The sequence below is a fragment of the Zootoca vivipara genome, chromosome 8 (genome assembly GCF_965207765.1).
Source record: "Zootoca vivipara chromosome 8, rZooViv2.hap1.1, whole genome shotgun sequence".
In the NCBI taxonomy this organism is placed as follows: domain Eukaryota; kingdom Metazoa; phylum Chordata; class Lepidosauria; order Squamata; family Lacertidae; genus Zootoca; species Zootoca vivipara.
Genome location: NC_142591.1, coordinates 4,420,994 through 4,445,735, shown reverse-complemented (window position 1 = coordinate 4,445,735; position 24,742 = coordinate 4,420,994). Strand labels below are relative to the sequence as shown.

At 42.8% G+C, this 24,742-nt stretch overlaps 1 protein-coding gene across 1 annotated transcript; it reads left to right on the top strand.

The window, feature by feature from the left end:
* The first annotated feature begins 752 nt into the window (after window positions 1-752).
* On the top strand, window positions 753-24,537 carry HARS1 (histidyl-tRNA synthetase 1). The gene is made up of 13 exons (XM_035103482.3): window positions 753-920; window positions 1,907-1,996; window positions 8,990-9,109; window positions 9,856-9,951; window positions 10,561-10,686; window positions 12,187-12,294; window positions 13,717-13,815; window positions 16,067-16,160; window positions 17,373-17,500; window positions 17,590-17,826; window positions 19,236-19,352; window positions 20,379-20,525; window positions 24,110-24,537. Exons 1-13 carry the CDS (start codon window positions 843-845, stop codon window positions 24,167-24,169), a joined length of 1,500 nt encoding a protein of 499 aa, XP_034959373.1. The 5' UTR covers window positions 753-842; the 3' UTR covers window positions 24,170-24,537.
* The last annotated feature ends 205 nt before the right edge of the window (window positions 24,538-24,742 follow it).

The window sequence follows — 24,742 nt, the reverse complement described above, 5'->3', positions numbered from 1 at the left end:
CAAGACTCAGTTGGAAGGTATTTTCCATATAGCTACGGTAGTGGTGTTAGCTTGTTGCAGCAAAATTGGCAGTCTTGAGGCACCTTAGAAGCTATGACATTTATTTAAGCTTTTTTGGACTACAGTACAATTCATATGTTTGAAATGCTGAGTTACAGGTATACACACACATAGGGTCTGAGGGAAATTAAAAGGAAAATATTCAGCAACAGTGATAATTATAGTTACAGGTAGGTAGCCGTGTTGGTCTGAAGTAGTCGAAACAAAAAAAGTGATAATTATGTGATTATTATTATTATTAGTTCTTGGTAACACAGGCATCCTTCCGTTTTACGGTGGTATTCAGTAGTTCTACTGAGCAGACCTGAAATTAATGAGCATGACTCCTCACTGTTTAAAACACACACATACACAGCCATTTCTGATGACTTGGGAGCTAAATACTGTGTATGCACATGGGTTCATGGGTTCAGAGAAGGGAACATGTAAACAATGTGCTATTGGCGTCACTTCCTCTCTCTCTCATTCTTTTATTTCCCGCCCCGCCCCTCTCCTCCTCGTGCCATTCCGAGCCCGACTTGCATCAGCCTCCCGGACGCTAGCCGAAGACTGAAGTGCGGGCAGCTCTCGAGGCGTCGACGCAAGCCAATGCGCATGCTCAGAGACGGGCATCGCCTGCGCGTGGCTCAATGCCCCACCCCCTAAAGAGCGGGCGGCCCTCGCAGCCTCGATACAGACGACTGCGCATGCTCAGAGGCGCCGAGGTAGCGAGCGAGGAGGAACTGAGGCGCCGGCGGCCTCTTTTCCCTTTCAGCCTCTGAGCGAGGCGGGCGGCGGTGGCCATGGCTGAGGAGGAGTCGCTGAGGAAGCAGGCCGACTTGGTGCGGCGCCTGAAGCAGGACAAGGCCCCCCAGGAGGAGGTGAGGCGGGGCGGGGGGTGTCGCTCCATATTTCAGGCTGAAGGTGGGCGGGCGGCGCCCTCGGCAGAGGCTGCAGGGAAGAGCGGCCGCCGCCTGGACCCGTCATTTGGGAGGCGGGCGGGGAGGCCTCCGAGGCGCTGCCAGGGGGTCTCGTTTCGCTAACAGCCTAGAAGAAGCGACCCAGAGGTTTCCGCGCAAGTCGTTATCGGGGGCGAAAAACAGGATAAATATATACACTTACTGTATATGTAATTAGGAAACGGTGGACCTTATTATTATTATTATTCCATGTTTTCCCTGACAAGGTCTCAGACTGGACATGTCAAAATTAATAGACCTAGCTTATCATAGAATTTTAGAGTGGGAAGGGATTCCCCAGGTGTCATCTAGTCCAACCCCCTGCATTGCAGGAATCTCAGCTAAAGCATCCGTGACAGATGCTTAAAAGCCTCCAAGGAAGAAGAGTTTTCCTCTGTTTTCCTTTCTCCTTCCTCTCTCTCTCTGTAACAAAATAAAAAAATTCCTTCAGTAGCACCTTAAAGACCAACTAAGTTTATATTTTGGTATGAGCTTTCGTGTGCATGCACACGAAAGCTCATACCAAAATATAAACTTAGTTGGTCTTTAAGGTGCTACTGAAGGAATTTTTTTATTTTGCTTCGACTCAGACCAACACGGCTACCTACCTCTCTCTGTAACAAGTGAGTTCTAATACACATCAATTAAAATAAACAATTTGTAAATGGATCCAAACTGTTTTAAATGCATCTTATGGTGAAAGATTTGTATTTCGTAAAATGAGCGTAGGGGAGAGGCTACACCCACAGCAGGATTTGTCATTATTGGTGAGTTTTAATGGATCAAGGATGGTATCAGGGTTAGAGTATTAACCATTACCAAACTTACTTAAGCAAAGCTATTGTATAAATATGAGGTGGATAAAAGCTGTGTAACTTGGATTTGTTTAAAAAAATGTTACCTTTCAGATTGCAGAGCAGGTGGCAAAGCTGCTGGACATGAAGGCAAAGATATGCCCTGAAGAAGACAAACCTAAGTTTGTTCTCAAGACACCAAAGGTAAATTCCTTCATGTACACTCTTGTTTTCCTCAAGTGTGCATGCACACTTTATATGCAAATGAAAGCTTAACGAGGGTTTAGGAAGACTGTCTTGTGATTTCTTTCTGATGGCTCAAGTCATGTCCTCCTGGAATCTAACATGTCTTTCTCTCAGTGAAATTACAGGGGATTTATTTGTTGCTTCTACCCCTGCAAATTCTAGTGTGTGTATTCACAAGTGAGCCCCACTCTGTTCAGTGGGTCTTGTTGTCTGGTAAGTGTACGTAGCAGGGTTGCGGAACCTAAATCCTGGGAATTGAATGCAGTATTTCAGTCCTCAGTCCTCTTGTATCTGGCCTTTTTTATACATCCCAAGCTGCCCTCCTTCCTCAAGCTACACCCCTCACTGTGGAGTTCTATATACTCAAACTGGGATCGGTTTTCTTTGATGCCTCCAGCAATATAGGAGATGTTAAGAGACTCTCAGCTGATGCTCCATAAATGACCCTACAAGGTGTTATAGCTTTAGATGCCCTTTTCTCAATCTTTTCCATCTTTACAATTTGAGATGAGGTAACCAGAACTGTACACAATATTGCAAGTGTGACCTTACGGTAGATTCATATAACAGTATTATGATATTGGCAGTTTTATTTCCAATCCCTTTCCAATCATTCCTAACATGAAATTTGCCCTTTTTACAGGTGTTGCACATTGGGTTGATTTACACATCAAGCATTCCACTATGGATTGCATCTTCCCCATGCCCTCCCAAAATCTTCTCCAGAGAGTCCACCAACCCCCCAGATGTGATTTTGAGGACTTGGGGGAGGGCTACGGAGGAGAGGAGGTTTAAGTTCCATTCTACTACTGCATGCTCCTTTCAAATAAAAATAAGTAACTTGCAGTCCAGTTTAGGAATAGACTAAAGGTATATGTAGTTTATTAACTTGCCAATGACAGCTTTTAACCCTAAGGTTTCATTAATTTGGAACAGTGACCTGATGACTGAAGTGCATCTCCTGCTGCAGCTTATGTGTGTCAAGGGTGCTGTGATTTGCTATCCCAGCAATGCTATCCCATTCATGTTTCCCAGTGCAGCTAGGCTACTTTAGCTGCATATAACAAATACTTTGCACTGCTACACCAAATTCTAAGTGAGTTCAGAGGTTTAGCATAGTAATTAGCTGCATTGCACCAGTGCAAGGAGACTTACGTTGTAATCTTCATGCTTGTGCAGTTCTTACCAAAGAGTAGGATCCTAACTTGCATGTAGTACTGAGTGGCCACTTTATCTTCAAAGAACATATGTTGTTGGAATCAGTGCCATTGATTATGGGGCAGGGAGCTATCCGGGTTCCTGCCTCCAGAAGGGCGCCATTGAGGTTCCCAACCTGTATGGGTGAGTGTACGGAAATGCAGGTGGGAGATGCCAAACTCGGTCCACTTCAGCTGTTATACCTGCAGCAACCATACCTGAGTGGAGATAACAACCTTCTCATTAGACTGTTAGACTGCATTGTCTGTGGTACTGCCCTTAATTATGGTTGGGGAACTATTGTTGGTCCTAAAGATAACTGGTACAGGACATTTTCATCATATTGTGCTCGTGCTGTATCAGATGCACTGGCTCCCAATTCTGAGCCCTGTTTTGATTTTATCTTGGGACTAGACTATCTGAAGGATTGACTTTCATATATATCTCCCTGATCCTTCAGATCCTCTTCTGAAGCTGTATTCCATGTGTTCCTGTCAAGGAAACTGAAGCAGATGGCTGCTTGGAAGAGGGCCTTCTTACATAGACACCTCAGCTTCCATTTTTTGTGGCTCTTTGATGGCATGTGGAAGACTTATTTATTTACCTAGCCTTTTAAAAACATCTTTCATTTTTTAAAAAGTTATTTAACTTTATAATCTGAGCTGCTAGTATGTTTTCATTTTTCCACTTTTCAAAGGATAAGTTTTTAAGGCTTCGTCTTACTGTTTTGGAATTCCCCAACATCCTGTTTTCCCAATATGTTTTGGAACAGGAACCACCATTCTCATTTTGATAAACACTGCACTTGAACAGCACAAAGACTTTGAGGAAAGGGTGTTACCTACTAATCTAGAAGACATTTTTTTATTAGCTTTATGACTTTATTTTAAGCTAACATAGACCTCTAATGGATAGAATGCCACTGTAAGAGATAAGTGCAAGGCAAAACTCTCCTCTTCAACTAAGTCTTTGGCTGATTAATATCCTACAGCCTTTTAACTGTGTTGTGGGAGGGTGGTTAATATTTTGTTGCTTCTATTTTAACTATTTATTTGTGCTTTTATCTTATATGTTTATCTTGTGATCCACCCTGAGATCTTTTGATGAGGGGTGGGTTAAAATAATAATAATAAATAATAAATAATAATAATCCAAGGCAACTCTGGTTCTTGGATGTGGTTGATCGCAGCTCTAGCAGCTCTTGGTAACTCCTTGTTTCTTTGGATTTTCTGTTGCCGTTTATTATTCTCCACTCAAATCTGGATGGGCTCCAGCTCCATGTCAGGAAGTTGAATGGAGTACACTGAGAGACAGGGTTTTTCCAAACCAAATCAGGCCATCCCCTCCAGAGGTAGTTATTGCACAGCTTTATCATGCCAGATCCCAGATTCTGCCCACTGACATCTCTCTGAGGGGGCAGTGACCACAGCAGTTCTATATAGGTGTCAGGATTTTCCAACTCTCCCTCCCCTCAACCAGCTCTCCTATTCCTGGACGGACTGGTGAGAAAGGCAAGGGCTGGGAATCCTTCCTGCAAAGCGTAGTCGAAACAACCTTAGCGGTAGCTGCCACCACCCCTCTGTTCCCACCATGCACTCCAGGGGAGGAAACCCCCCTCCTGTTATCAGGTGCAAGGCTCTCAGTCTCTCTTTGAGACTCAGACAGAAGTTCAACCGGTTTGGCTTTTCCTTGCTCAAACCCAGGCCCACTGTACCGTGCAGCCTACAGTAGAATTAGTTCAAAAGATTCCTTACAGGACTCTGGCCCACCTTAACGTGACACCAGCAAGTGTATCAAATCGGTAAGTGACTAAATGGCTTTAGGGACTGAACCAGAGCTTTCCCCCCTTAGCAAAGCACACACAAAAAGGAAATAAAGCAATGTTCCTTTTCCAAGGTTTATTTAAAAACTTAAGACAGCTTAAAAATCAGTGCACATTTCTTAGAACGTTACAAACAGAAAAACAATAAAAGTATTTCTAGCTAAATACGTACGCATACATCAGAGTTTCAAAGAATGAAGTGAAGACGGCCCCTCCCTCTCACAGCCTCATGCTGACAGGGTCTTTGGCAAGCTGCTGCTGGCAAAATGCAAAGTTCCAACACCAAAGGAACTATTCTTATCCAGTTACAGGTAAGCCGTGTTGGTCTGAGTCGAAACAAAATAAAAAAATTCCTTCAGTAGCACCTTAAAGACCAACTAAGTTTTTATTTTGGTATGAGCTTTCAGTGTGCATGCACACGAAAGCTCATACCAAAATAAAAACTTAGTTGGTCTTTAAGGTGCTACTGAAGGAATTTTTTTATTCTTATCCAGTTTAGTCCCGTGGGGTTCCATGATTAAACCAATGAAATGGCTGTATCAATTAAGGCCTGCCAATGACTTTTAGGTGTGAGCATAACTCACAACTGTCCCTCATTAGGGCACTAAGTGGGGTTTGGAATGTCTTTGGGTAACTCCTCCTTTCTTCTCAGGCTAATTGATCTACAGCAGTAGTTACAGGTAGGTAGCCGTGTTGGTCTGAGTCGAAGCAAAATAAAAAAATTCCTTCAGTAGCACCTTAAAGACCAACTAAAACTTAGTTGGTCTTTAAGGTGCTACTGAAGGATTTTTTTTATTTTGATCTACAGCAGACACTCAGGTGAAGAGGGTCTCCTGATCTTCCTTGACCCAATCCTCATACCACAAGTTCTGCTATTTGAATGTAAATCAGACTAATCAGATAACACAGGGGCCTCTTTTTACAGCCTGTAGTAGGCAATTAAATCAAACAGAGTAGGGAGGGGGAAGAGCAGGGCTGCTTAGAGGAGTCAATCTGAACTAACCTGAGGTTTTCCCTTCTCCCATAATCCTTCTGGGATATGAACCAAGGATTCTGATATTTCTGGGGTCCTGGCATGACAATAGGACTGCCACACTGCATAAATTTATCTGTGTAAATCAGAGGCAGCCTGATCCCATCCAGCCATGTTCATCAGACATTCTAAGGTGGACTAGTGCATCTCTGCAGAAACATCCTTTGGCAGGAGGTTGCTCCAGCAGGTTCTGTCACAGGGTTCTCCTCCCACCTTCCGGTGGTTACTGCTGTGTTACATTCATTTCTTGAGTGCTTCAGTCAAGAGGTTTCCTTTTCCTTATACTGTACTGTATTGTTCTTTGTTGAAATTGGTTACTTTTTTAAAGTTATGGCTACCACCTGGGAGGAAGATTCCCTCCTGTTCCAGCTGTCCACTACCATAGTTTTTATAAACTTTGGCCCCTGCCTACCAGAAGATAAATTAATCCTTTCCAGTATGTTCTACTCTCCACCAACAAGAAAAACGCTTTACAGAAATTCCTACTCTCCATTTTCCATTTATCTCAAATACAGCTGTTATAAAACCTTGCAGCCACTAGAGGATGCTCTTGCACAAATAACACACTGCTTCATAAATACTGTTTTTCCATACTGGGTTCTGAAAAAAAGACTGAAGTTCAGCATGATTGTGTGTAGGCGCACACTAGACTAGCTCAGAGACATCCTAGCCCTTCATTCTAAGTGTTCAGAGCCATCATTTTGTTTCTGGTTGGTGGAACTCAAGGTTCTAGTTTTAAAAAAGTAGGTAAATCAGGCCTGAAGCTTGTCTGTCCCTGCCCACTGTGCCACAAGCCTCTTCCTTGCTTTGGTTGTAACAGGCTAGTAAGTATGGCAATTGCTAGGTCAGAACTGGGTAGGTAAGATCTGGATCTGGATACAATCACAAGCAGCCACATTTAAACCCCAGCTCAATATAAAATTCATGTAGAATGTAGTAAAGGTAAGAGCTAGTTTTCTTTGTTACCAGTAATTTGTTTCCTAGCTTAGTTGGCTTCTTAGGCTTTGAAGCTTGAAAACTTTGTTGACTTCCACTTCCACTTTGAATTCCAAAGTTTGGCATAGTTCCTTTGCCTTTGATAACTGTTTACTTATTTACCCTCACAAAACAGATTGCAACCTCAACCGTAACATGTAACAGTATAAGATTTTAAGATTCTAAATTATTAAAATAAAAACAATGACATTTTAAAACTGCAGGAAGTAAAACAATTGCTGAACACAGCATCATAAAACCCCAATGCAGACTGGAGAAAAATAGTTAGCAGACTATTTTTAATCAATTTAGACTATATATGTACCGGTACTACTTCTCAATCAAAAGCTGCTCAGATTATATACTGTTGTTGTTTTAAAGCTTTGCTGGTTTTATCTATGAGTTACCTGCACTTTAGTGTTGATTTTATAGTTTGATTAAGCATCTCAACTTTTTCAAAATATATACTGTACAACAGGGGTGTCAAACTCAAATTCATCGGGGGCCGCATCAGCAGTTTGGTCACCCTCAAAGGGCCGGTTGTATCTGTAGGACTATGTGTCCACTCTTTATTATCATAAATTATTGTCACTGCATTCAATTATTACTGTTTTTTGTAATAATGTAAGTAATAACTAGCTCTGAAAGCAGAAACATAGCCAGAATAATGGCAAGTAGATATTCAAATGTACAATTATTGTACAATTTATTGAAAAATGATTTTTGGTAACTGCACTGGGTGGTGGAGGCTCGCTAGGGTTTCATGCAGGACCTTTGCAGAGCTACTAGTACCTGGAGATGCTGGGGTCCTTCTGCATGCAGGACAGATGTTCTGCCAGTGAGCCACCACCCTTCACCAAAGGGACTGGCTGAGGTTGACTCACTGGAGCTGCTCTCCTGGTTCCAGGGTTTAAGGGCCAGAAGTATAAAGCAGCATCCTATGTTTCTGAGGAGAGGGAGAGGGAGGGGAGAGGAGGGGAGGGGAGGGGAGGAAGGAAGGAAGGAAGGAAGGAAGGAAGGAAGGAAGGAAGGAAGAAAAGAGGGAGCAGGAGGGAGAGAGGAAGGAAAGAGGTGAGAGAAAGAAGAGTAGGAAAGAAGGAATAAAGAAGGAAAGAGAAAGAGGGAGAGAAGACAGAGATAAAGAAGGAAGGAAGGAGAGGGAAAGAAAGAAAAAGAACGAGAGAGAGGAAGAAAGAAAGGGAAGGGGGGGGTCACCGCCTTGATTCAGCGCCAGAAAAGAGCACGAAGGGACCCAGGGGCAAAAAGCATTTCCCCGGCCCCAGCTGTTTGTCGGCGCTTTGTTGGCGCGGCGCTTCAGCGGCAAGGTCTCACTGCTGGGTCCCACTGGCTGGGGCGCTCGGCGGGCCACATGATGAGGTCTGGCGGGCCGGATTTGGCCCCCGGGCCTTGTGTTTGACACCCGTGCTGTACAAGGTGGCTTACAAGCATGTTGAATTGCGTTATTTGCATTCTTATCAGGAATAGACCTCCACATGTAGGTCTTCCACCCTAGAACAAAGCAACAGACTTCTTCCTTCTGACTCTGATATCTGTTTAGATTTTGGCTGCCTGGTCAGGGGGGCAGAAAGCAAGGCAGCTTATAAGGAAAATAAAAATATTATATTCATGAGGATCCTCCCCTTAGGGCCATTGGTGGTAGGTGACCCTGTTTTGGGGTGGGGAGTCCTAGGGCAAAGTCATAACTTTAAAACCTTTTCTTAAACCACAAATTCTTTTGCCTTTCTGCCCAGGTAAGATCCTCCAGCACCATGTTCTGGAAGAGTTGTCATGGAATTTCTTCCCATTACTGAGTGCTGAAAATGGTGCACCACTTTGCCTACCTTCTCTGTTCACTTTTCCTGAACATAGCATGTGTTCAATGGAACAGAAGTCCATCAAGTTGTCTTCTGTTCTGGACTTTCAGGGTACCAGGGATTACAGTCCGAAGCAGATGGCAATCAGAGACAGAGTCTTCAGCGTCATTATCGATTGCTTCAAACGCCATGGAGCTGAGACAATAGATACTCCAGTATTTGAACTAAAGGTGAGATGGGGCAGCAGGGGGAATAGGGCAACTGAGGAAAGGTACTGGTAGAAGTGTCAAATGTTAGTCCAGAAGTCAGACATAGATTTCAAGTTCTGAAACATAATAACAGAAGGGGGAATAAAGAAATGTTTTAAAGAGCCAGTGTCACACTCAATTTGCTTCCTGTGGAATTACTTCCTGCACTTAGGCTGCAGTCCTACATCTGCTCAGGAATGTCACACTCACCCAGTAAGAATTCTGACTAGGTATGTATAGGATTGCAGTGTCAGTTTTACATTTAGTTTGTTATTGTGTTGGTTTTTTTATATACATTTTGTAAGGGGCACTTTCATATCGAAGAAGAAAAGTTGGGTGGAAAGAATACAGTGGTACCTCTACTTACGAATGGAGCTCCGTCCGCCATCTTGGATGTGGTTTAGATAGGATTTTTTCTACTTACGAATTTTTAGATAGGGTTGCTTCGACTTACGATTTTTTTCTCCCAATGCATTCCTATGGGATTTGACTTACAAATTTTTTCGTCTTACAAATGTGCGTTCGGAACGCATTAAATTTGTAAGTAGAGGTACCACTGTATAGGCTTTATGCAGGTCCTCCCCATGCACCTTATGGCTTTATAAGAGCAAATTTGCCTGAATATGCATTTGTTTTGCCCTAAAAAAACCTACTGCTTACCATGACTCTTTGCTTGCCTTTGATTTATTTTATTTTTTCTATCCCCTCTCCCACTCCTTACTTTTTAGGAAACTTTGACAGGGAAGTATGGAGAAGATTCCAAGCTGATCTATGATCTGAAAGATCAGGGGGGAGAGCTCCTATCTCTTCGCTATGATTTAACTGTATCCTTAAATCCCATGCTCCTAGCTCGGGCAGAAAACTGCTCTTCAGCAGACGAGGAACACCTGCACTTATTCCAATTTTAAAAATGCAAGTTTTTGATTACTCAAGCTAAGTAGATTCAGAAACTTTTGGGACATCATTTTGATGGCAAAATTCTTTTTTTAAAGCACACATTTTTCTGTGTTTGTCACCTTGTCACAAGCATGGAAACAGGCAAAGACGTGTAAAAATTGAGGTAATAGGTGTACGTTGGGTCATGCAGACTGTAGCAGGTTTTGTACAATCCTATTTTTTGAAAGAGAAGGTCACAGTTGATTCTGAATCACAGCAACCATTGTTGCTCTCAACTTTTAGGAGTATTTGCATTTTTTTAAAAAAAATGGTGTGCCTCATTTAAAGAAGTATAAGCTTTTCAAAAGTGAATGTGCACCATTGCTTCTATTCATTTACACATTTTGTTCTTTTTGCCTCCTGGTGTCAGCTAGCAGGTGCCAAGTCATTTCTTCAACTCATTTCAACCCACTAGATCAAATGCATCCAGTAGTACTGTATAGCTTAAATTATGTACATTAGGATTTTAGATGTTTTCCTTAGCCTTCTCTTCTCAGGTTCCATTTGCTCGTTTTCTGGCTATGAACAAAATGACCAATATTAAACGTTACCATATTGCTAAGGTCTACAGGCGGGACAACCCAGCCATGACAAAAGGCCGATACAGAGAGTTCTACCAGTGTGTGAGTATCTGTAGGATGGCCTTAAAGCATATATGACTCATTGGTTTCCTGCTCGTTCCTCCCTTCTCATGCTGCATATAACATTCTTGCTCTACTTCCTTCTCCCAGTCAGACCCAGCTGGTGCTGTTCCCATTTTCTCCTGTAGTTGGCTGTCATCTCTTTCTCCTGCCTGAATTGCTTTCAGAGCTTAAAATAATGTAACACCCAGAGTGTTTTGTAGTTGTCCTCAACCCCCCCCCCCCCCGCCCTTTTTCTACAGGAACACTTCCCTTGATTCAGTGAAAGCCTGGTGAAAATACCTTAAAGGTAGTGGGACACACAAGTAATTGTTTTCATTTTGACTGACAACTATAGGAGGACCTGGAACAGCTGCCAAAAAAAATATAGTTGTTATAGTTTGGATTTGATATCCCGCTTTACGACTACCCGAAGGAGTCTCAAAGCGGCTAACATTCTCCTTTCCCTTCCTCCCCCACAACAAACACTCTGTGATGTGAGTGGGGCTGAGAGACTTCAAAGAAGTGTGACTAGTCCAAGGTCACCCAGCAGCTGCATGTGGAGGAGCAGAGACGGGAACCCGGTTCCCCAGATGACGAGTCTACCACTCTTAACTCGTTAGGCTGTAGACTGGCTCGGCTAGGCTGTAGATCAGCTGCTTCAGGAATGGAGGGAAGGGCCGCCTTACAGAAATAAGGGAAATAACACTGCCTGGAGAGAGAAGGTGGAAAACTCCCTGTAGCTCAGTCTGTGGTTTCCTTTCCAGATTTGCTTTATTCTAGAGTTTATTGGAGTTCTACGGATTCCAGTTTTTTGTTTTTAAGTGCATTCAGCCATGAAATCTCACAGCGGGAAACCTGGAGAACACTTTTAAGTGGACTCAGTGGGAGGAAGTTATGGATGGAGCAAGCAGAGCCAAACCAGCAAGCCCCTCACCCCATCTTGTAGTACTCTGTTCAGGCATAATGTCTGAACCGGGCTTGTATCTCCATTCTGCTGATACGCTGCTTTGTATGTTCATAAATGGTGCTGTATAAATGATACACTGCTGTGCCTACATGCTTGTTTACTGGCTGCCACCAGAGTGCAGTTAACTGACATTTTGTCTTCATTTGTCTGCATACATTCACTTACACTTTCTCAGCCTTGATTTGCCTCAACATTTTTTATCATCTTTGGCACCCTTTTATATTTGTGGGTACCTTGATATGATTAAAGGGCTAGATACTTGAATGTGTGCCTTGTTCCAAATCTCAAATGACTGACAATCCATGCTACTATTATTTTTTACATTTCTTACCTGCCCTTCACCATAGAGTTCCAAGGCAGGTTACAAGAATATGAATATACAATGTTAAAATTAGTTTAGACAACTTAACTGCCTTGCTCTGCTGTCAAGACTTGGGGCAGATGTGAACTATGTATCAATCAACCTATGTGTCTGTCACTCAGGTGGATGTTTTATGCTTTAAGGATTTTCACTTCTGCAATTTGTGCCCCAGGATTTTGACATTGCTGGCCAGTATGACCCCATGATTCCAGATGCAGAGTGCCTGAAGATTATTCATGAGATCCTGAGTGCCCTACAAATAGGACCATTTGTTATCAAGGTGAGAACAAGTCTAGAAATCTACAGCAGTTTTATCCAGAATGTACACAAAATACTATTCTCTTTATTTAATCTTCTTGTTTGCAGTGAACGTAAAATGAGAAACACAGTTGGTTTTGTCTTAATTTTTCAGTATATATTCATTGTGCTTCCTCAAATTTGATTAGAAATTGCTGTATTTTTCCATGTATAAGACTAGGTTTCCCCCCCTAAAAATAACATCCAAAATTTGGGGGCATCTTATACATGGATAGATCTCCCCCCATTTTCTTAGAGTCCCGCTAAATTGGGGGTGTCTTATAGACAGAAAAATACGGTATTTATTTCCCCAGCTTTGCTGCTTTCTCCTTATTTGTATTTGCGGGTCCCTTACCAGAATTGTCCTAGCAAACATAAATCACTTATATATATACCTTGATAGACTATAGATAGACTATTCATAGGCCATAGATTGTTTAATTAGCCAAAGGCATGGGAGAATAGGAATGTTTTTGTCTCGTGCCTGAAGATACTAATGAGTCTTCCTGGGGAGAATATCCCACAAGCAGGGAGCCACTGCAGGAAAGGCCCATTTCAGAGTTAGATTGTTACTAATTATCTCAATGCTGTTGTCTTCTCCATACTGTAGAACAGTGTTTCTCAACCTTTTTTGGGCCACGGCACACTTGTTCCGTGAAAAAAATCACGCGGCACACCACCATTAAAAAAGTTTAAAAAATTAACTCTGTGCCGCCCTATTTGAGCGCTCGGCGGCTTTCAATTGGGTGCGGAAGACCATAGACAACTAAGTCAAAGGGACGCTCGAGGAGGAACCATAGAGATAAAAGAGAGAGCAGAGAGTGGTGGTGCGGGCGGGGCAGGCAGGCGGGTTATGACAGGAATCGCCTCCATCTTGTGAAGGGCGCGCTCAAACGCAGCCATGCTGAGAAGGTTCTCCGCTCCGTACGGTAGTTCTGCAAATCGCCCTTCTCGTCGCCGCACGCCGCGGCACACCAGCCAGCGTCTCGCGGCACAGTAGTGTGCCGCGGAACAGCGGTTGAGAAACGCTGCTGTAGAAAGAAAGAGGAGGGCTGTGGTCAGTTCTGCCATGAGTGAGATAATGTATCTCCTACTGATTTCAGTTTCAGTACTTCAATACCAACTCCTATTGGTTTCAGTTACAGTACTTCAGAGGAAAGATGAGGCCGTTGGATGGGCAGCTGCCTCTGGCTCGCTTTCCTCCCTCAAGAAAGCTAAGTAATTTTTTGTGGGGGAAAAGGTCCATTTCCCCCCACAAAAAATAACTCCGCTTTCTTGAGGGAGGAAAGTGAGCCAGAGGCAGCTGCCCATCCAACGGCCTCATCTTTCATCTGCCCCTCAGAGGTAATAACATGCAGAAGCATGAACCATGAGTGGGGAAAATAAAAAACCAACTTCCCTGCAGGTCAATGACCGTCGTATCCTTGATGGGATGTTTGCAGTATGTGGAGTTCCAGAGAGCAAATTCCGGTCCATCTGCTCTGCTGTGGACAAGCTAGACAAGGTAAGGACATCAGGATAATAAATTCTGTTTTTACCGTGGCTCAAGTTTTTGGTAAACATGGAAAGGCCTTGACATCCCACTGCATTTCCCATGGTGTGACCATAAGGGAAAAAATAAACGTGTACAGTATAATAAAAAAAACCATAGAGAAAGAAAAAGTTGGGCACCTAAGGCTACCAGAAGACGTTGTGATAGTTTTTGGTCCTCCCTCAGAACTACAGTGTGTTGGGGGCTGATGGCTGGGCCTAGGAAGCCAAAGCTTATGATAATCAGAAAAGAGGGTTTTCAAGGCTTCCTAAGAACTTGGGTACAGCATTAAATATTCACCCTCATCCTTTTTCTGAAACCCTGCTCCTTGAGAATGAAACTGATACTGGATTGCTCTTGATGAGTGGCAGAGAAACTGTCAAGTTTGGATTGGAAGAAGTTGGCATATATGCAGGAGGGGAAACTTATTTTTTGAAAAACTTTTTATTGGGTTTTATAAGCAAGGATCATAGGAATAATGTATGTTACTAATAAATAGACCAAGTCTTCTGATGCTGTTTGTATAACACAAAAATAGCATAATACGTTTGCAGTAATATCTACAACATATGGTTAGTTGGTGATCAGCGTATAAGTTCTTGTTTTGTGAATTTTTCTTTTTTAACCCTCGGACATAATGTGATTATCAGTGCTCATATCTTGCAGACTAATATTTTGCAATAGCTACTGTTTATATCTTGGTATAATAAAGTTTTCAGATCAACACTCATTCTATAATTACTCTTTTAATTGCTCCATTAACATTAGTCTAGTATTTCATGACAACTTGAGACGTCCCCAGTTTAAAGTTACTCTTTCTGTCTTTTTAAGATCCCACATGCTGGAAACAAAGGTTTGGGTAATGATTACCTTGACTTCTTAGCTTAACTGCTCAATTTGTGGATCCATTTTTGTCCTACTTAAATGCTTGGATTGCCACATCACACTATTTACCTCTTCAAATATGGCAGACCAAGTTAGCGCACAGAGTTCCACATGCAATAAAAAGGTAAAGGGACCCCTGACCATTAGGTCCAGTCATGACTGATTCTGGGGTTGCGGCGCTCATCTCACGTTATTGGCTGAGGGAGCCGGCGTACAGCTTCCAGGTCATGTGGCCAGCATGACAAAGCCGCTTCTGGCGAATCAGAGCAGCACACAGAAACGCCGTTTACCTTCCCGCTGGAGGGAACTGCTTCGAACTGCTAGGTTGGCAGGAGCTGGGACTGAGCAACGGGAGCTCACCCCGTCGCGGGGATTCAAACCACTGACCTTCTGATCTACAAGCCCTAGGCTCTGTGGTTTAACCCACAGCGCCACCCGCATCCCTCCACATGTAATAGTACACACTTAATAAGGTCAAGGCAGAATACTAACATTATTTCTTTTTTGAATTGTTTCCTGTGGAAACGATAGGTTCCAGTACATATATCGCAAATCCCAAGTGTCTAGTTAATTTGCACCACAACAATATTTTGCTTTCCCTGCTCCCTTTTTTCACATTAATGCAAAATTAAGTGTGGGTATGAGCAGGGAAGTTCTGCTCTCAACAGTTTTGTGTGATGAAGGATCCCTGGCTGCAAGTGCAACATAAGGAAAGTCAGGGACTGGGGAGGGGAGGGGGAGTGCATGTTTTGAGGCAGAGCTTGTATATATACTCCTGCCTATACTCACTATGGCAAATGCCTGAGCATGTATTATGTGTGTATCCCATCAAATGAGGCACGTTTTTCTGCAGTAATACTGTTGCTTTTTTTATTGCACACCACCCCCTCAGGGACTGTGTAGAAATTCCTGGAGATTATTTTCTAGTTTGTAGTCATAGAATCATAGAGTTGGAAGAGACCACAAGGGCCATCCAGTCCAACCCCCTGCCAAGCAGGAAACACCATCAAATCATTCCTGACAGATGGCTGTCAAGCCTCTGCTTAAAGACCTCCAAAGAAGGAGACTTGTCAGCTCTGCCCACACCATCAGCCAGAGCAAGCTGTTTTTCTTCTCAAGACAGGGCAGACTAGTACCTGCTGGTCAGCAGCCAACAGTAGCTTCACCTCCCCATCTATGGAGACTGGAGTCAAGTCAATAGGGGTTTGAAATATGGAGAGAAGTCCCATAGAATCAGAATAGAAATGAGACAAGGAAAATGCTTCTGAACTATCCCAGTTAACAAACCACTGGCTCGTTAAAACATTAAGAGACCATATAACTCTCATTCTGTACACAGATGGCTTGGGATGATGTGAGAAGTGAGATGGTTGGAGAGAAGGGGCTCTCGCCAGAGATTGCAGATCATATTGGTGAATATGTTCAGCTTAGGGGTGAGTATGAAATAGCAAAGCTTTGTCATTCTTATTCTGAGGCATGTGGGCTTGGGATCTCATGCTGCTGTTCAAGATAGTGTTTAATCTCTGTGACACAGAAAGGGACGTTGTGTTAGCACCAATGCATACACGACTGAGTGGGGGAGGGACAGAGAACAGGAAATTATGCTGTTTATTCTCTCATATTTCCGTGGACACATTGCAGGGAGAAGGGAAGTATATCTCCACTAGTGTATTTCAGCCCGTTTAATAACGGGCGCTAGAACATCCTGGGGTTCGGAGAAGTGCTTGTGCAGCGCTTCTCCGAACCCTGGGACCTGTCCTTGCTGTCGGCGGCAGGGGGACAGGAACGGAGGAGAAAGCGCTGCGTTCTCCTCCGTTCCTCTCCCGCAGCCGCCGACAGCAAGGAGACATACCAGGGTTCAGAGAAGCGCTTGCGCAGCGCTTCTCCGAACCCTGGGACCTGTCCTTGCTGTCGGCGGCAGGGGGACAGGAACGGAGGAGGAGAATGCGCTGCGTTCTCCTCCTCCGTTCCTCTCCCCCAGCCGCCAACAGGAAGGACGCGCGCACTCTCCCCCCCCCCTGCCTCCTCCAACCGCCACTCCTCACGGCCAGGGAGGGTTGTGAGGAGGCTTTCGCCAGCCTCCACCCTCGCTTCCCTGACGTGCCCTGCAGTGAGGCGGGAGCGGCGGTTGGAGGGGGGGGAGAGTGCGCGCGCGCAGTCTCTGCTGTCCAATCCCTGTATCCCTGGGGCACATGCGCAGTGACCCAGGGACACACGGGACAGCTTGGACGCAGGGACAACTTGGACATTATTATATAGGATACTGATCAAAAGAGAAGCACAGTCTAAAGTCTGGAAGCAAAAGCACACGGATCATTGTATTTTCCTGCAAGGTCATCGTGTCTGACTCAGCACATAGTCTGAAATACAAAAGGGGTGGTCAGCCTCCTCGCCCCCTCTGGAGAGTCCTGGCAATTGAGGCTAAAGCACTTAGCTGATGGGGAAAAGCGTCTGCGGGTTTAACTTTCCAGTGTCTAAAATTATATTTAACCTAAGTATAGCCATATTATTAAAAAAGATACAACTGCATCAGATGAGAGAACTGAGAAAGAACTGTTGAGCTGGGTTGGCAGGAGATGGTTTTCTGTTGGTCCTGATGCATATTTTGCAGAGGATAATACGTACTGCATGTATCACTTCTGCAGGTGGGCTGAGTCTGATTGAGCAGTTGCTCCAAGATCCAAAGCTGTCGCAGAACAAGCTGGCTAGGGAAGGCCTTGAAGAAATGAAGCTGCTGTTTGAGTACCTGACGATTTTCAGCATTTTGGAGCAAGTGAGTGAGAGCAGTGCAATTCTAATCCTGGTCCATCTCATCACCTGAGTGTTTCTGACTTCTAAGGAGGTTCTGGTCCTATTTTGCAGGTTTCCTTTGACCTGAGCCTGGCTCGTGGTTTGGATTACTACACTGGAGTAATCTGTGAGGCTGTTCTCCAGCAAAGTGACCAAACAGATGAGTCTGTGAGTGTGGGCAGCATAGCCGGAGGTGGACGCTATGATGGACTTGTAGGGATGTTTGACCCCAAGGGGCGGAAAGTGCCTTGTGTGGGATTCAGCGTTGGCATTGAACGGATCTTCTCCATCATGGAACAAAAAGTGGCGGTAAGGACTGCTTGCTTTTCCCTTTATCAAAGTTTGGTTAGTCAGCTCACAACAAACAACTACAAGCTCTTGTCAGTTTTGGAGTCTGTGGCCATGTGACTCTCAGAGCTTTTAAGTACACTGTATATTTGGAGAGACTTTTTACATCAACTAAAGTTGTCATGTCAATGGCAGCTCATCCAAAGTGTTGAGAAATATACCCATTATTGGAGGAACTGGAGCTTAGCTGAACAGCATAGTTGTAGACATCCCAAGCTGACCCCATAGTTCCTTTACACAAGTATTTAAGGGAGTGGGGGCTAAATAAGATTTGTATCAGTGCCTTAATGGAATGGGGATAGAGTTATGTGTATGCTTAAACTCTCTAGAAAAGACAGAATGTGGAAGAGGTTACTCTCTATGCCAGGGTACAAAGTCCTAAACTAGAAATCTTTAGAGGGATAAATTTCTCCACAGAATCACTTTGCATGGAAATACAAAGTGAAAAATGTAATTCAGTTCAGAGGATACATTACTCTTGCACACCAGTTTTTTGAAGTTCTTTGAGGGTATGTACAAGTAGAACATTTTCTCTTATGTTCTCTTTATCTGCACAATCCATTATTTTATAAACTTCATATCACATTTCTCAAAAGAAAAATGATTTTTTTTTTATTTTAACAGCCAGAGAGCTTATTAGCCAGTCTTTACCCTAAGTGTTTAAGCTGTTCCTGGTGTGAAAAGGGTGGAAAGGCATACTTTCCTTATGATAGCTAGCAGGTCCATCAGTAGTAGGAAGGCTCTGCTGTGGTGCAATTTGTTGTGTTTGTGGTGGTGGGGTCTTTCTACTTGAATCTCACTGCTTTTTACACTGGAATATGTTATGCATCTACAGCAGGGACGTCGAACTCCCAAGAGACTACGATCTACTCCCGGGGGGTGGGGACTGGCAGAGATCTACCCATTTTTTTAGTGGGGCAGACCAAAGTTGTTGAGCTTTTTTAAAACAGCAAGTTTCCAGGATTAAAATAAATCACTCACCAACTACACAGCCGTTAACAGACGAATACAGCGCTACAGCAGACAACAAAGGAACGTGATGCAGGGAAAGACTGAGGGGGGAGGGGGGTGGAGATAAGGATCCAGGGATCGACCTGTTGATCACGGTTGACCGGTTGGACACTCCTGATCTACAGGTTTGCTATAAGCACAACTGTCTCTAATGTGCAACATTATTTGCAAACATTATTTGCCTGCTGTAGTACAAGGGTAGCATAGCTCTTCAGTACTGTTGGGATGGTTCAGTAGTCTATTGCACGGTGCAATAAGCTCATGTAACGACTTGAAATCATCTGGCATACATAAATTTTGTGATTCTCTTGTTAGAGTGCTTCTATGTATCTTTTTCAAACATCTGTCTCCACCTTCAGGCTTCTGAGGAAAAGATCCGGACAACTGGGACCCAGGTGCTCGTGGCATCTGCTCAGAAGAAACTCCTTGAAGAGAGGCTGAAGCTTGTTTCTGAGCTGTGGGATTCTGGGATCAAGGTGCAACTGCAGTATATCAGGAGTTGGGCCCAAAATAGGGGTCGTAGAATTGGGGGTGGGGAGAAGGGAAGTTATTTCTGTTCCTCTGTCTTTGTCATGTGGCAGGAATGAATAATAGGAATAGGGGTATGTTTGACAGGTGAGGGGACCAGACATTCCTACACACATTCACATGGGCATAGCCAGGATTTTTGTTAAGGGGAAGCAGGACTTTTGTTAGAGGGGCAGAACCGACATGATTGGTCAGTTAGTTAAATATTTCTATTATTTTACTTTATCGGGGAATTGCCCCCCTTGCACATTCACCCTCCATTCAAGCAGTAAAATGTATTATTGCAGTTCAAGGCACTTCCAAAGGGTGAGGCACCTAGGGAAAGCTACATGATTTGCCCTGTAGTTAATTAAATAGCCTAATACTTCATCCTAAAATAGTTAGATGAATTCACATTACATACCCTTCATTTTTAAAAAATGTAAAATCCTGCTAGATCTGCAGCCTTAAGTGAAACATGCAATGGCGATGATTTGGACTTTGTATAGTCTTAATTAAGTTTGCATTATGAGGATCATTATGTTCTGCAATAAGGGAATCTAGTTGTTGGTTGCAATATATTCCTGGCATTTAGAGGCATCTGCCAGTAACAAGTAACACAACAGACTTCAATCTTTCTATCGTCAGGAAATATTATTTGCATCATTCCAATGTGTTGAAGTTTCTCGGTATGTTTGATGGGGTCATGATTGGTTCACACACGTCACTGGTCAAGTCTACTGAATTTCATGTGGGTTAACAGTTTGCCCTAGGAAACACACTAGGCATACAATTCCAGATTGCTGGGGAGAAATGGGAATGATGAATAGCCTATTTTTAGATAAGCCTATGTACAATCAGTATTATTTTCATCGAGAAAACCTGGATAAGCTTTCTAAATGGTCCCCCAACACCACAGTTTGAAACTTATTTGCAAAGCACAGTGGAGGTTACTCTCTGTCTTGGCCTACTAACTTTTTTCTTCTGCTTTGTAGGCAGAGGTGCTTTATAAGAAGAACCCCAAACTGTTGAACCAGTTGCAGTACTGTGAGGAGACAGGAATCCCTCTTGTTGCCATCCTGGGAGAGCAAGAGCTAAATGATGGAGTGGTCAAACTGCGAGATGTAGCTACTAGAGAAGAGGTATTCATGGCTCTTCATCTTACGTTTTTGCAAAGAGAAAGTCTGAGAGCAAAAATATAACAAATGTCCAGCTAAAAGCAGGAGTAATTTCATATAAATGGAATTCATTTGTCTTATTAGTCAGAAGGGCTCTGCACACAACATAAAACTATATCTGCACAAACGTAAATGTATTTATTACATTTAAATAGTACCTTTCTACAAGTAGCTCAAAGTAGTATACATCATTCTCCCCACTTTATTTTATCTTCTCAACAATCCTGTGAGATAAGTTCAACTGAGAGACTGTGTCTGGCCAGTTATCACCTAAGATTTAAATCTAGTCCAGCGTTAGAACTACTGTATCACACTGGTTCTCAAGTGTTATCAGGTCTGCCCTGGGGTCAAATTTAGTGCTCTTGTTGTTTCCTACTACTCAGGCTCACTGATTCTATTCAAAACAAAATAAAAAAAATCCTTCCAGTAGCACCTTAGAGACCAATTAAGTTTGTCATTGATATGAGCTTTTGTGTGCATGCACACTTCTTTAGATACACTTATATATACACTTGTATAACAGACCCTTATATATAGTGAGAGGGTGGGGAGGGGTATTTCTCAGAAGGGTGGTGGGAATGGGTGATTGACTGATAGGTGTGGTAAACCTGTTGACGACTGTTAACGGCTACAATTGGTCTTACAGGAAAAAGCAAGGGGTGAGATGACTAAAGATAGCTTTATTATGTATAATGAGATAAGAATCCAATGTCTTTATTCAGACTAGATCTCTCCATGGTTTTAAGTTTGGTAATAAGTTGCAGTTCAGCAACTTCTCTTTCCAGTCTATTTCTGAAATTCTTTTGTAATAAGACAGGTACTTTGAGATCTTGTATAGAATGTCCTGGGAGATTGAAGTGTTCTCCTACTGGTTTCTCTGTCTTGTGATTCCTGATGTGAGATTTATGTCCATTTATCCTTTGGCGTAGGGTTTGGCCTGTTTGTCCAATATAGAGAGCTGAAGGGCACTGTTGGCATTTGATGGCATACACAATGTTAGAAGATAAGCAATTAAATAGTCCTGAGATGGTATGTTTGATGTTGTTGGGGCCAGTAATGGTGTTGTCTGGGTGTATGTGGCAGCAAAGTTGGCATTTGGGTTTCTTGCTGGCTCTGGTACCAGTGTCCATGTTAACTCTGGTGGTTGTATTATTGTGGGTGAGGAGTTGTTTAAGATTGGGTGGCTATCTGTAGGCAATGAAAGGCCTTCCTCCCAGAGCTTGAGAAAGAGAACTACAATTGTCTAGGAGAGGTTGTAGATCTCTGATGATGCGTTGTACTGTTTTAATTTGGGAACTGTATGTGATTACTAGTGGTGTTTATTTTCTTTTGTGGGCCTGTCTTGCAGAAAGTTCTCTCTGGGTATCAGTCTGGTTCTGTTGATCTGTTGTTTAACTTCATCAGGTGGATATTTTAGTTCTAAAAAGGTTTGCTGTAGATCTCTTAGGTGAGAGTCCCTGTAGAGTTGGAACAGATGCAGCTGTAATGTAGGGTATTCTGAGTAATACCCCTCCCCACCCTCTCACTATATACTGTATAAGGGCCTGGTGACTTCTGTTTCAGTGTATCTGAAGAAGTGTGCATGCACACAAAAGCTCATACCAATGACAAAGTTGGTCTCTAAGGTACTACTGGAAGGATTATTTTTTTAATTTTGTTTCGACTATGTCAGACCAACACGGCTACCTACCTGTAACTGAATTCTATTCAGTTAAGTCTTTCAAAGGCAGGAGATAAGAAGTTTGAGATTACAGAAGTCTAGAATAAGGTGTGAATTATCTAATCCAAAGATAAAGGAGCTCTTACTGGCTCCTTTGTATTGAATGAGGTATGTCACACTTTATTCTAATTTAAGCAATTACAACTTGTTTTTCAGGCCAGTTCCACATATATTTTGGAGACAGCAATACATTCCTTGCTAATCCAATAATTCAAATGTTTGTTTTTCTTTTCTGATCTTGTTTAGCCAGCCACAGCAGCTATGTTGGGTAACAGACAGCCAAGGGAACTGCTTAACAGTTTGAGAATACAAACTACAAGTGAAACTCGGAAAATTAGAATATTGTTGAAAAGTGCATTTATTTCAGTAATGCAACTTAAAAGGTGAAACCAATATATGAGATAGATGCATGACATGCAGAGAAAGATATGTCAAGCCTTTATTTGTTGTAATTGTAATTGTCGTTAGGTGGGTCAATTATAAATGGAATGTAATTAATGAAATGTTATAGTGATGTTTATTTTTGTTTATTTTTGTATTATTGCAACTATTTGTTTTATTCCAAAAGAAAGCATTTGTAAAAAGAAAAAGAAAAAATAAGTTGCATTACTGAAATAAATGCACTTTTCAATGATATTCTAATTTTCTGAGTTTCACCTATATATGGGAACCTAGATATTATACACTTAAAGTATATATTAAACATATGCATTCTTGCTTAATCTCACAACTAACTTCATCCAACTGCATAAATTCACAAATATGGCTGTCTGACCACTTTTCCATCCTGCCTTCCTTACACCTGAATCCCAGTGTATGGTGGTGCTGCCAGTGACTATTTCATAGGGCAGGACAAGGTGAATCATGCTCTTGAAATACTGCAGTACTGAAAGTGCAGTGTATGTTCCATTTGAGGAGTAATAGTTATTGGCTGAGGAGCAAGGAAATACTACTAATTTGGCTTATCTTGTGAACTTGCCATTTAAATTGTTTAAGCATGGCAAAACCTCCTGTTTCCAAAAAAAAGGACAGGGTGAGGAGGGGAGGTCTGATCTCTTCAATGCTTTTAATTGATCTCTGAGACGTGGAGGAGAGGGAAAAGGAAAAGGCAACAAAACTTTCTTCAACTTTGTTTGGAAGGCAGATTTCTGCCTTGCCCACCCCCACCCCCCAACTAGGATTTCTCTCTCACACAGTTGCAAAACCACAGGAAATCTTATCTTGCTAGGTGCTGCCTAAAAACCCCATGCCCCCCCATTCTGTGACATCCAAGAAAAAGCAATGTAAAAGCAGTCATGCAAGTCACAGGTAGACTTTTGAATAGTGTCAAAAATTATTGCAAATGAGGGATCCAGCTGAGGAATTGATAAATTTTCTGCTGTCAAGTTGCAAGCAATCTCCAACTTAAAAGTGATAGAAAAATTGCAAATTCCATTTAATAGAGGGAAAGGTAGCTAGAGGGGTGGTTTATTATAACACAGAATATACTGGCCTGATTCACATGTCAAAGTAAGTCAAACTCTTGGCTTGTTCTTGGCAATAGTTGGTGATTAGGGAGCAGAAAGAGAGCTTAACCATGATGACAGGCTTCAGATGACAGGCTAAGCCCAAAGCTTTGCTTAGCAAAGGGTCGAGGTGAAGCAGAGCGGCTCTGCAGGCTCTCTTCTGGGAGCCCACACAGTTGCAAGGCCCCAGTGAGGCATAGCTGGACTTACTATATTGTACAAACTAAGCCATTGTGTTTCACTAGGCTGTTGAGGGGTAAGTGCACTGGGGTGGGAAGCGAGAGACCCATGTTTTGTAGCTTACTCATGTTTCTGCTTTGCAGGTGAATATTCACAGAGAAGGAATTATTGAAGAGATCAAGAGACGAACGTGTCTTCCCTAGAGGTTTTCACTGGATTCCCTTGGGAAGATTTGCTGAGACCCTTTTCAAAACATAATGCCTGTTTTGCTCGTAATGCATCCTTGGACGTGGGGGGGGGCGGTCCTCAAAACTGTATTTATTTTACCATGGAGCTTCTTTTCACTGGATTTGAGGAGTGACAGGACATTATTTTATTTTTAAAGTTGCTCCTATAAAATAATTCAAAAGAACCTTTCTGAGTTGTTTTCTAGGGAACGCCATCTGCTCTGTGAGCATCTTGGTGTTTACACAGAGAGAGTGCATGACACTTTCAGCATTCTGGTCTATGCACTCTCCCTATTCTGACTTCATCTGCCGGCATCATATTAATAAAGCTTATTACAACCCCATGCTTTCTGCTGTGTTCATGTCTTCCCTTTCAGCTACACAAATGATGTGCAGCCGCCATTCCATTTCCCAAATTAAGCACATTTCACAGCAGGGGTGCTATTTTACCAATCCTCCCCGTGTCAAGTAATTGGTTTTAGCTTTGGCCATGTGTTGCCTCAGGAGCAGACCTGATAGCCCTATTATTACTCACAGGAGCTGTTTACT

Excerpts from the sequence above, each read along its gene's own strand:
- HARS1 (XM_035103482.3), top strand. The coding sequence starts at position 843 with ATGGCTGAGGAGGAGTCGCTGAGGAAGCAGGCCGACTTGGTGCGGCGC. Across the intron at positions 9,952-10,560 it reads CTCTTCGCTATGATTTAACT|GTTCCATTTGCTCGTTTTCT; the intron begins GTATCCTTAAAT and ends TTCTCTTCTCAG. Across the intron at positions 20,526-24,109 it reads ATGTAGCTACTAGAGAAGAG|GTGAATATTCACAGAGAAGG; the intron begins GTATTCATGGCT and ends TCTGCTTTGCAG.